Source organism: Meles meles, chromosome 7 (genome assembly GCF_922984935.1).
Source record: "Meles meles chromosome 7, mMelMel3.1 paternal haplotype, whole genome shotgun sequence".
NCBI classification, from domain to species: domain Eukaryota; kingdom Metazoa; phylum Chordata; class Mammalia; order Carnivora; family Mustelidae; genus Meles; species Meles meles.
Genome location: NC_060072.1, coordinates 112,838 through 124,808, shown reverse-complemented (window position 1 = coordinate 124,808; position 11,971 = coordinate 112,838). Strand labels below are relative to the sequence as shown.

Sequence of the window (11,971 nt, the reverse complement as noted above, 5' to 3'; positions counted from 1 at the left end):
GGGGGTGGGGGCAGGAAGGTAGTGGAGACAGGAGAGGGGCTGGGAAGCAGCAGTTTCCTCTCTCTAGGGCTGGGCCACAGGAAATCCAACCCTCGCGCTTCCCAAGGTGCTTCCTGCAGATAAAGTGGCCTTCTGACAGGCCCCTTCCTGCTCCCCCCTTCCCCCAGCCCTCCCATCCTGCCTCAGTCCCCAGGGGACCCTCTGCTCCCCCACTCCAGCCAGGCCGGTGACCTTGGGAAGAGTCTGGACAAGGGGGTGGGAGGTCTGGGCATCCTGGGGCCACATTTCCCGGCAGGGAGGGTCCAAACCGGCTTGAGGAGAAAGCAGGACCAGACCCGCAGACAGCGCTGGAGATTCGGCTCTGTGGGGTCAGTGGAGTCCTGGGAGGCACAGATTTTTTTCCTAAAGGGGTAGCGTATGGAAGAGGAGGGAGCCAGGGCTCCCTCAGGGGTTAGGGCTGGTCCTTGGGAAGAAGGCCTTGCTCTGGGGTGATCAGAGATCGCTCTGTGGGCAGAGGGGTGGGTATGGGGGGGGCTTTGTGTTGGGTGGTAGTTGTCAAGGTGGCTCTGTGGGGATTGGTCTGCTCTTGGAGGGGGTGCCAAGTGCTGTTCATGAGGGGTTAGGGTGTTTCCAGGTTGTCATGGGGGAGGAGTAGGGAGGTTTTCCTCTGTGTAGGGGGTTCATTCAAGTTTATTCCTGGGAGCCTCGGGGGATCCAGGGCTGTTCTAGGAGAAGGCTGGGGAGGTTGGTGGGGGGAGCCCAAAGGCTCTTTTCTAACGGGGACGAGAGGCTGGGTCATGCTTGGTTGTTCTGTGAACATTATCAAGCACGTCCAGTGAAAGGGCAAGCAGCTCCGCTATGGAGTTCGGGGCCTTTCTTTGGGGGCACAGTCAAGGCACGTTGGGGAGTTCTGGGGAAGTCAGGAGCTGTTTCTCGGGAGCCCAGGGATATTCCGACAGTTAGGGGCTGCTCTTAGCTCTCAGGGGTCTTGGGGGCGCAGGTTAGGGGTAGTTCTGTGCGGTTTATCAGGGTTGGGGGGGTGAAATGCTCCAATGGGGCGGTGGTGCCTGAGCTAGTTTCTTTACTGCGCTCCCCTCCTCTCCGCCCACTCATCACCCCCTCCCGCGTTGCCACGACAACGTAGAAAACTAAAATTCACTTCCCCAGGCAGGTGGAGACTAGTAGCGCCCCCTCCCCTAAGCCTGTCCTCATAGGTCGCGCCCCCATCCTGTCGTCGCTAAGGGGACGGGAAGGGGGAGACAGGCGTTGGTCTAGGCAGACCACGGGGCCTGGAGAGTGCGGAGGACGAGGCGGCCGTGGAGTCCAGAGCGAACTCCGCAAACTCGGCCGGGGATGCCCGCAGCCGCGCCGAACACGATTTCGGGTGGTCGTAAGGGTTAAGTCGGAGGGTTCACCGGCTCTCGCTGTGGGAGAGCCCCTAGCCCTTCCCTGGCCCCAGGTCGCCTCCGTCTCACACCCGGGGCTGGGGCAGCCTTGGTCACCGTCATGTCCCCCGGGCCTTGAGTGGGGTAGGGAGGTCGGTAGAATGGGGGAGAAGCTGCCACCCCCGGAAATTAATTCTCCCGTTTTTCTCTCCCCTTCCCGCCCTCTCCGGTCCCCGTGCCCAACGCGGACCCCACCCCAGCCTCAGGACCCCCGTCTCGCGGAATCTCCGCCGGTGGTCCGCGGATGCTCGCACGCAGCCGAAGGGCGGCGCGGCCCTCGCGGCTCAGCCACTCCCCCCACGCCAAGGCCTAGGTCTCCCCACACCCCCCGCGCAGCCCCCAGGGCCCCCGCCCCGTGGGGCGGCCCGGGCCCTCCGCACGAACCCTCCCACCTCACCCCGGGGCCCCCAACAGTCCCCCTCGCCCCCGGGCCCCGGCTGGCCCTGAGCCCTCCCGGCCCCCGCCTCCGGCGCGGCCCCCTTGCCACCCCCGCTTCCCTCTCGGCTCAGGCCCCCTCCCCCCGCCGCCCCCGCCCCCGGGGAAGGCAGGCGCCGAGCGGAGCCGGGGCCGATGCAGCTGAGCCGCGCCGCCGCCGCTGCCGCCGCTGCCGCCGCCCCTGCGGAGCCCTCGGCGCAGCTGTCCCCCGCGCCGGCCCCGGCCCCGGCCCCCCCCGGCCCCCTCCCGCGCAGCGCGGCCGACGGGGCTCCGGCGGGGGGGAAGGGGGGGCCGGGGCGCCGCGCGGAGCCCCAGCGCGCTCCGCTCCCGGCCGCGAGCCGCCCGGGCTCCGGCCCGGGCGCCGGCGCAGGGATGGACGGCCCCGGGGCCAGCGCCGTGGTGGTGCGCGTCGGCATCCCGGACCTGCAGCAGACGGTAAGCCCCACCGCCCGGCCCGGCAGCGCCCCCGCCCTCCTCGCCCAGCCCCCACCCCAGCCCCGTCCACCAGCCCCCCCCCCACCCTCCCCACCCCCCGCGCGCTCGGAGGCGGGAGCCGGGGACCCCAGGCCCGCGGCTACTCACCCCTCCCCCGCCGCCTCCGCGGAGACCCTCCCCACCACCCGGGCGGGGGCGGGGCCCCGGGGAAGCACCGCCCTCGGGGCGGGTCCTCGCGCGCTGGACGCGGAGGCGCCCGGTCCCGGGCTTCGGCTCGGGAGCCCCGGAGTCCTGCCGGGGCTCCCGGGACTTGGTCCCCCGCGCCGGGCCGGGCGGGGCCGGGCCGCGCTCCTGCGGTCCGCACTCACGATCCCGCTCCGCCGCAGAAGTGTCTGCGCCTGGACCCGGCCGCGCCCGTGTGGGCCGCCAAGCAGCGCGTGCTCTGCGCCCTCAACCACAGCCTCCAGGACGCGCTCAACTACGGGCTCTTCCAGCCGCCCTCGCGCGGCCGTGCCGGCAAGTTCCTGGACGAGGAGCGGCTCCTGCAGGAGTACCCGCCCAACCTGGACACGCCCCTGCCCTACCTGGAGGTGAGCGGCGGGCGGGGGCGCGCGGCCGGGGCGCGGGGGGAGCGCGCGGGGCACGACCCGGCAGTTCCGTCACCAGAGCCGTGAAGGGCACGGCCGTGAGGGACGCGGACCGGAGGAGTCGGCCGGGCGCGCGCCTGTGCGCGCGTGTGCGTGTGTGTGCGGGAGGGGGTCTGCGTGAGCCCCGCTCGCGAACGGTGCATACGGTGTGCGTGCGAGGCGCGGGTGCAGTGTGTGGAGCGTGTGAGGTGTGAGCAGTACGTGTGTGCAGTCCGCGTCTCGTGCTGGGAACGCGGAGGGCTTCTGCGGGGTGGGCTGTCGGCGCGCAGAGCCGTGCGTGGACTCAGCCGCGCCTTACCTGTGTCTGCACATCCGTGCCCCGCCCCCGCCCCTGGAGTCTCTGAGGGCACACCTCAGTCTCTCGTTTGCTCACCCGCATTCACGATGGAAAGGGTGTTGAGTGCGCTGTCAGGAGTGGGGACACAGACTTACTTACAGTTTGGGGTGGTGGTGGCAAGTGCAGTGAGCATTATGGTGGCTGAGCTCACAGTTGGCTTGGCCGCTCTGGTGGCAGAGGGAAATGGGGTCAGCTCCACTCAGGGCATGTCTAGGAAGGTAAGCCTGGAATCAGGTCTTAGAAAAGGAGTGGCATTTGCCAGGGAGCCCTGGGGGTGGGAGCGAGAGAAAGGGCGTTGCAGGTTAGGGCACAGCAGGCACGCGCCCCATCGGAACTTGGTTCTGGCGCTGGGTCCGTGGTAGAACGTGTGAGGTTGGTGTGGCTGGCAGGCTGAGGAAACAGGACTTGGTTTTGTGCGTGCATTTGCTCACTCAGCCCAGGTGGGTGCCTTTTCTCTGCCTTTTCTTTACCTGAGCAGTTTCGATACAAGAGGCGAGTTTATGCCCAGAACCTCATTGATGATAAGCAGTTTGCAAAGCTTCACACAAAGGTAAGGAGGAAGCCACAGAGGAGGGGACTCCAGAGGTTACCTCCCGGCCCCCATGAGCAGGGTTCCCTTGACCCCAGGCTTCACTGGATATTGTGATATCAAAAACACCGTTTAAAAATTCCCAAGAGCTCTTCCTCTGCCCCCAGCACCCTCCACCCCGGCTTGGGGCTGACCGCTGTCCTTCCAGCTTGGCTCAGTCTGTTTTCTCTTGCGTCAGGGGCCCAGAGCAGGTGCTGGGGCAGCTGGGGGGCTGGGTGTGGACTCCAGCACCATGGCTGTTGTGTGGGTGGTCTACTGACGGGCTTCAGTGAGATCAGACTCTTGCTCACCCCTCTGGGGGGCCCCTGGCTGGGCGTGGTGGTGGAATATGACAGCACGTGGTGTCTTGGTGAGAACCTGGGTGGAATGGGAGTAAAGAAGCACCTGATGTTCTGTGTAGGGGACCTGGGGCGGGGCGGGGGGGAGGACCAGGACCCTAGCACTTAGCGGTCACCCAGTGCTGGGCACCAATTATTAGGCACTCACTAATTTTCTCCTGGGAGGCACTATTGTTACCCATTTTCCAGATGAAGATACTGAGTCCCAGAGAAGTTATGTGACTTGCTTGTGGGTGTGCAGCCGTGAAACTGGGGCTGAATCCAGGTCTGTCTGACGCTGGGGTCCTGTGCTTAGGCGGACCTACTGAGTGCCATTGCTCGGTGGACCTGACCCCAAATGTTCTTTGGGGGCTACCTCACTGCCTTCTCAGAATGCAGGAGAGGCATTGTGGGTGCCACGGCCCCTACCCACAGGCAGCCTCCCTCAGCTGCCGCCTCAGGTTCCAGTGACTAGTGGACCTTTGCTTACTGGACACTTCATTGACAATCTTTGGAGCTTGTCTCTGTCTAGGAGAAGGATCAGAGCATTGGGCCACAGTGACCCCTCTGTGACCATGGAGCCTCCATGCCAGGCTTTTCTGCTGCCCCCAGGGTACATGGGGGTCAGAGGCCATGATTTTAGCTGGGCGGAGACTGTGCCTTCGCTCTCCACTCGCCCCAGTGTGATCCTGTCACTCTGCCCCCACCATGGCTGTCTCTTAAAACTGTCGTGAGCAGCTCACAGAACACTGGTGACTGTTGACCCCCAATGAGTCCCACTTGTTCTTAGATTGAGATTTTTTTTTTAAGATCTTATTTATTTATTTGACAGAGAGAGACACCATGAGAGAGGGAACACAAGCTGGGGGAGTGGGAGAAGGAGAGGGAGAAGCAGGCTTTCCACTGAGCAGGGAGCCCGATGCGGGGCTCCATCCCAGGACTCTGGGATCATGACCTGAGCTGAAGCCAGAGGCTTGACTGTTTGAGCCCCGGACGCCCCGGATTGAGACTCAACCTGCCCAGCCCCGATGTGTCTACCTGCCCCTACTCTGACCAGCCCTCGCATCACACTCGTGCCTCTGGGTCGGGCTAAGTTCTCTCCCCATCGTGAGCACCCTTCCTCCTGCTCGATGGTCCAGACTCACCTTAGGGGGCCACCTCCCGTGGGCTTCCTCTCCTATTTGTGATGCAATCTGTTTGGAGAAGATGGGGGCCTCGGCCAAGGTGCCTTGCCATGCGGCGTCTGCAGCGCCAGCCTCACGGAGGCTCTGCCGAGTGAACTAATGCGCGACTAGGTCAGCGAGTGCAAGGCAGGCCCAGTCAGGTCGCAGGAGGGGCGGCCTGCAGGTGAGGAAGGGCCTTGGGGATAAGGGTCTGCCTTGGGGTGGACGCATGGAGAAGCAGGAACGGGACCACCTCGGAGTGCCAGGCTGCGGGCTGGGAGGGGGGGCGCTCCTGCTTGGGCGCCCTGGGCTGCTGCAGGCAGGGTGGGGCCCATGCGGCTGAGGCTGGCAGCTGGGGTTTGCCCTGGGGCATGACCAGGGCAACCTGGCCTCGGTGAGGGGCTGGCCCAGCTGAGACCGGCGGTTGCGGTGGGCCTGGCATGCAGGGAAGGGCTTCAGGCAGCGCACAGGCCCAGTGAGCTGAGGTGGGCCATGTGGGAGTACAGGGCTTAAGGTGACAGGAGGGGGTGACGAGGTCATGCTGCAGGGTGACAGGCGTGAGCAGGTGGGGCAGCAGCTCCTGTCGGGTGACAGGTGGCCTGAGGCTTGCTGGTGGACGTGGGGAACTGTGCTGCTGGGCTGACCAGGACGGCTGGGCATTCCAGGCAAACCTGAAGAAGTTCATGGATTACGTCCAGCTGCACAGCACGGACAGGGTGGCCCGCCTACTGGACAAGGGGCTGGACCCCAATTTCCACGACCCTGACTCAGGAGGTGAGCAGCAGAGCAAGAAGGGGCCTGGTCTTGGAATGATTGGGACCTTAACCTTCCTCTGTCTGTTGAACCCAGAGTGTCCTCTGAGCCTCGCGGCCCAGCTGGACAATGCCACGGACCTGCTGAAGGTGTTGAGGAACGGCGGTGCTCACCTGGACTTCCGCACTCGAGACGGCCTCACCGCTGTGCACTGCGCCACGCGCCAGCGGAATGCCGCAGCCTTGACGGTCAGTGTGGGCGGGTCCCTGGCCTGGAGGGGCACAGGGCCCAGCTGGGGGAGGAAGCCGGGCCCGCCTGAATGCTGGGGCTCCTTGCCCTCAGACCCTGCTGGACCTGGGCGCTTCACCCGACTACAAGGACAGCCGCGGCCTGACGCCCTTGTACCACAGTGCCCTGGGGGGCGGGGACGCCCTCTGCTGTGAGCTACTTCTTCACGACCACGCTCAGCTGGGGACCACAGATGAGAACGGCTGGCAGGAGATCCATCAGGTGGGCAGGGAGTGGGGGCACGGGGGGGGGGGGTCTTGGCCTCTGTCTAGGGGTCGGGGGAGGCTCCCGGCTCTGTCAGACAGTGGGGGCTTGCCCGGCCCTATCGGCAGGACTGGGGTCCTGGACTGTGTTCAGGGACCCAGCTTCGTCTCCCTTACCTCCCAGGCCTGCCGCTTCGGGCACGTGCAGCACCTGGAACACCTGCTGTTCTACGGAGCTGACATGGGGGCTCAGAACGCCTCAGGGAACACAGCCCTGCACATCTGTGCCCTTTATAACCAGGTGTGACCCTGCGTGCACGTGCGTGTGTGCGCGTGGCTGCCCCTTGCAGTGCTTGCCTGTCTAGTCCTGCTCTTACTTCATGGTGCGTGTTCTGTGTCCTGCTGCGAACTGCGGCCTTCCAGGCCGGTGTGTGCACGTCCTGAGCACACCCTGAGCACACGTGCACATGTGTGTCCCGAACAGCTGGGAGTGAACTGTGCACATCTGGGCTTTCCGGGCCAGTGGGACGCTTGTGTGTCGTGTCTACGTTGTCTGCTCATCCCCCTGCTGTGCATATAGGCACTGGACACACAGCTGTGGGGGTGTGCGCCCTGGGCCCCCCTCTGTGCCCCATCCCAGCCACGCCCCTCTGGCTGCCCTACTGTGACCCCCATTCTGACCCCCCCACAGGAGAGCTGTGCTCGAGTCCTGCTTTTCCGTGGAGCTAACAAGGATGTCCGCAATTACAATAGCCAGACAGCCTTCCAGGTACAAGGGTGAGGAGGGTGACCAGAGCCCTGGGTGTTTGTCTCCGTGTGACTTGCTCTCTCTGGACCTTGGTTCTTTCCCCGTAAGGCAGTAAGGGAGCTCTCACTGAAGGACTGGCCAGGGTGAGAGAAGAAGGGGTTGGGCCAGTACAGGGCCCGCTCAGGGAGGGGCCTTCACTGTGCATGGTTCCCTTGTCTTCCAGGGAGAGAGGAGGGTCACAGGGCTCTGGGGTCAGGGGAGAACCAGTGTGGGCTTGACCTGCCAGAAACAGGTGGGGGTGTAGAGGCCAAACTGGGGTGAGAGGATTAGTTACGGTCCCTGACTCAATTCAGGTGCTATTTTGAGCCCCTTGTCCAGCTGGGTTTTGTTCTCGGCTCTGGGATGAACAGGCACACGAGTCTCTGTGTGCCCTGGAGTTTGTGGGTGAGGGAATGAAGACCGCATTATGGGAACTTTTCGACCACGGAGGAGCTGGGATTCTGTTTTCAGTGGAAGTGAGGGCCTTCAGAGGTCTCCTCGGAGACGTAAGGAAAACAGGTAGGTCCTCTGTGGCAGTCCAGCCAGGGGACAGACGTAGCAATGGAAGAGCCAGTGGGTTTGGGCGAGCCTGGAAGGGCCTGTTGGATGACCAGATGCAGAGACAAGGGAAGGGAAGAAGGAGGGTGACAGGTACGAGGCAGCGGTGGGTCATGGCTGAGACGGGAGTGATGGTGTGTCTGACGCAGCTGTTAAGAGAATCAGTAGGGTGACCCGTAGGCCTGGACTGTCTTGGCTTTAGCTCTGAAGTCTCATGTCCTGAGAATCCTCTTAGTCCTGGGCAGAATGGGGTGGTAGGTTAGACAGGGGCCAGGGTCCGAGCCTGGGGCCCCCAACCAAGGAAGACTCCCACACAGGAGCCCAGGCGGGATGCACAGGGGTTGGGGGGCAGGTTTGGCGCCCCTGAGTCTCACCCTCCCTCCTCAGGTGGCCATCATCGCAGGGAACTTTGAGCTCGCAGAGGTCATCAAGACCCATAAAGACTCGGATGTTGGTGAGTGCTGCCCAACCCAGGTCCCTGTTTGATATGGATTTGTGGGAGTTGTCAGGGCCCCAACAGGTACAGGGGTCAGTGGGGATGGTACAAGGGAGCCCCCATACCCTGAGCCTCTTCCTTGCAGCTGTGCTTTGGTCAAAGGTCCATTAATAGCCCGTGAAGGTCTGGAGAATCTGCCGAGAGCATGTTTCGGTTAGGGCTCAGGGTTGGGGCCATTGCTGAGTTTAGGGATCGACTTAGATTGAGAGTAGGGTTGAAGTTAGGGTCTAGGTTCATTTCCTGTTAGGTCATATGAAGGGTCAGCAGGGAACATGGGGCAGTGGATCTCAGCCATTGACCCTCAGTGTGTCACTCTGGCCTGGAGCAAGAGCCGGCCTAGGTGGTCCGGAGCATGCTTCAGTAGGACAGGATCACGCGAGAAAACAAAGCACAGCGGTCAGGATGCGAATGGAAAAGGGAAGAGCTATCTTCAGGGCCCTGAGCTCTGAATGAGGAGCCCAGGATATGTCTGACTCATGGTCCCAGAAGGAAAGCCAGGAGATGCCACCCGGTCTTGACTCTAGGGCAGGGAAGGAGGATGGGCATGGCCATCATGCTGGAGCCTCAAGGAGGTCCCCTCCCACTCCCACGTCAGTGGTGGGTGCCGGGTTGCTCTGGGACCTGTTCTTGGAATCCTGCCTTCTGTCTCCCATGTGCAGTAGGTGGGGCTGTGGGAGAGGGTAGGTCTCTCCTCTTGGAAAGGTGATCCCTGTGGCTAACGGCCCCAGAGGGGCTCCCTTCTTAGCTCCCTCTGCCCTGCGTGGACCAGGTTGTTCTGCCCATGGTTCTCTCTGGAACACAGACTCCCAGGCTCCCCTTTCTGCCATGGTTGCAGTGTCCCCATTAAAAAAACAAAACAAAGCGAAACAAACTTAAGTGACAGTAGACAGCAAAGGGCCCGGGCTGGTCTTGGTTCTGTTGGGAGGTTATGGCAGGGCTAGGTTGGATTTGAAGTGGGAGAAAGATTAAGGTCAAGTTCCTGTTTAAGGACTCCTCTGCTGTAGTCTCCCCTGAACAGACCTCCTTCAGTGAGGCTTGGTTCTGCATCTCTCATGTCCCAGGACGGCCAGGGGACACGATCATGGGTCGAGTCTCTACAGTTGGGGTGGGGCAGTCCCTCCACGGCGGCGGCAGTTCTGCGAGTGTCCGCAGGTCCGTGTTGAGTCAACGACTGAGCTAATGACATGGCACAGAGTTTGGGTCCAGGTTCTGGTTGGGAGAGAATGAGGATAAGGTTTGAGGCTTGAGTTGGGGACGAGAGACAGAGTGAGGGCTCAGTTAGGGTCTGGTTGTCAGCCTGGGAGAACCCCGGTTTGTATACATGTAGGATCCTCTCATCCTCTTGTGGCTGTTTGACCATGGGAAAGCTGCTTAGGACCTCTGTGCCTCAGTTTCTCTTTAGTAAAATATGTTTTTTTAATGGTTATTTGTCTGCCATTCCGTCCCCTGACCTTATGTGGGATTTGAGTCTATGCATCTGGACTCCTTGGTCCAACTGATTAGAGGGAGGAGGGTGTCTGGTCCTGGCCCAGAGAGACGAAGGCTCTAGCTGCCCCTCATTTTCCTGACCATGGGCAGAGATACTAGGGCTTCTAGGGTCCCCATTATTATGACTCACTGTCTGGTTGGCCTGGCGTGTGCTCGCCAGGCCAGAGTTGGCGTGTCGCTGCTGAGCAGGCGTCCAGTGCAGGTAGCCCCTGTGTGGCCTTGGCTTTGCTGCTGTGTACCCCAGCCTGCTCAGGGGTCGTGCATACACTCAGAGGAGGTAGCCAGACGTCCCTGAGCTATGGGTAATGTACACACGAGTGTTTACCAGGAGCCTTGTTATTTTAGTTTACTCTCTCAACAACCCTGCAAGGAGTGATGATTATTTGTCCATTTTTATAAAGGGGGTTTAGGGCAGAGGCTGTCTTTGGACCTGTCCTTGTCACCCCTACTCCCTCTGCTCACCCTCACCCTAGGGACACTCCCTCAGTGACAGTCACAAGTTGCTATGTCTCACCCTGGCTTGGGGACCCCGGACGGGCCTGCGCACAGAAGAGCTGGAGGGAGGCTCTCCCCATCTGTCCCCCTTCCTCAGGAAGGGAAGTCCTGGTGAAGGGTCTGATAGGCTGGCTTACTCTTCAAGAGACAAGACACCACGAACCCTACTGGCAGTCCTCTCCAGATTGATGGGCCCGAAGCAGAGACCTGGTCCGGGGGCTGCTACCTGGCTCTTCACCTCTGTCGCCTGGGGCCAAATTAGGGCCGCATTCTCTGCTGCGGTCTCCCACACACGCTTTCATGTTCTCGCCAACTTGCTGTCCCATTGTGCCGGAGGACGTTCTTCTCACGCTGGACCTAGGGATCTTGTTCAGTGTAAATTCTGACTCAGTGGCTGTGGGTGGGGCCGGAGAGTCTGCATTTCCGAAGAGTTTCAGCTCTGAGGTGAGGCTGATGTTCCATGGGCCACACTTTGCTAACAGGAGTCTTGGCAAATGAGGCCTCACAGGCCAAATTCAGCCCACAGTCTGCCCTTTTTTTTTTTTTTTTAATTGAGGCTTTAAAATTGAGGATTTATGTTTCATATAGAGTTAAATCCACATAACATTAATTAGTTTAAGTTGAATAATTCAGTGGTATTTAATACATTCACAGTGTCATACAACCACAGTTATTGAATTTCAAAAATTTTTGTCACCTGGAAAAAGGAGACCCTGTATATGTGAAGTAATTATTCCATGTTCCCCTCCCCCCACCTCCCTTACCCCTTAACGCACTTTCTGTCTCTATAGATTTACCTCCTCTAGACGCACAGGAGTAGAGCCCTACAAGACGGGGTCTTGGGGTCTGGCTCCTTCCACTCAGCTTGTTTTCAAGCTTCTCTGTATTGGAGGGTTTATCGCTGCTTCACTCTTTCTTTATGGCTGAATAATAGTCCTTTGTTTGTACATGTAACATTTCGTTTATCCACACGTTCTTCAACAGTTGGGTTGTTTCTACCTTTTGGCTATTACGAATATTGCTGCTGTGAACATGTGTGAAATGTATTTGTTTGGGTACCTGTTTTCAGTTGTTTTGGGTATAAAGTTAGGAGGGGAATTGCTGGGTCATAGGATAACTCTATGGGTAACTTTTTGAGAAACTGCCAAATTGGTTTTTTTTTTTTTAAGATTTTATTTATTTATTTGACAGAGAGAGATCACAAGTAGGCAGAGAGGCAGGCAGAGAGAGAGGAGGAAGCAGGCTCCCTGTGGATCCCAGGACCCTGAGATCATGACCTGAGTCGAAGGCAGAGGCTTAACCCTCTGAGCCACCCAGGCGCCCTGCCAAATTGTTTTTCACCAGTTAAATTCCTACCAGCAATGTATGAGAGTTTCAAAGTCTCCAATCTTTGCAAATACTTGTAATCCTCAGTGATTATTATTATTATTATTATTTTGTTATGGCCATTCTAGTCAGTGTGACATAGTACCTCATTGTGGTTTTGATTTTCATCTCCCTACTGGCGAATGATATTAAGCATCTTTTCATGTGTT

The 11,971-nt window shown here is 60.1% G+C and overlaps 1 protein-coding gene across 6 annotated transcripts in view; it reads left to right on the top strand.

Moving 5' to 3' along the window:
- Window positions 1-249: 249 nt before the first annotated feature.
- SHANK3 (SH3 and multiple ankyrin repeat domains 3) overlaps window positions 250-11,971 on the top strand; it is a 51,792-nt gene continuing 40,070 nt past the window's right edge. For 2 of the 6 annotated variants that reach the window (XM_046011941.1, XM_046011944.1), the window contains exons 1-10: window positions 524-1,384; window positions 1,646-2,315; window positions 2,702-2,905; window positions 3,778-3,849; window positions 6,034-6,142; window positions 6,218-6,369; window positions 6,464-6,631; window positions 6,797-6,913; window positions 7,304-7,381; window positions 8,345-8,411. In XM_046011941.1, coding sequence (XP_045867897.1) covers window positions 2,016-2,315; window positions 2,702-2,905; window positions 3,778-3,849; window positions 6,034-6,142; window positions 6,218-6,369; window positions 6,464-6,631; window positions 6,797-6,913; window positions 7,304-7,381; window positions 8,345-8,411 — 1,267 coding nt within the window. In that variant the 5' untranslated portion in view covers window positions 524-1,384; window positions 1,646-2,015. Of the gene's footprint in view, window positions 369-523; window positions 1,385-1,645; window positions 2,316-2,701; window positions 2,906-3,777; window positions 3,850-6,033; window positions 6,143-6,217; window positions 6,370-6,463; window positions 6,632-6,796; window positions 6,914-7,303; window positions 7,382-8,344; window positions 8,412-11,971 lie in introns of those variants that run through there. The other 4 variants (XM_046011947.1, XM_046011946.1, XM_046011942.1 and 1 more) reach the window with 3 other exon arrangements.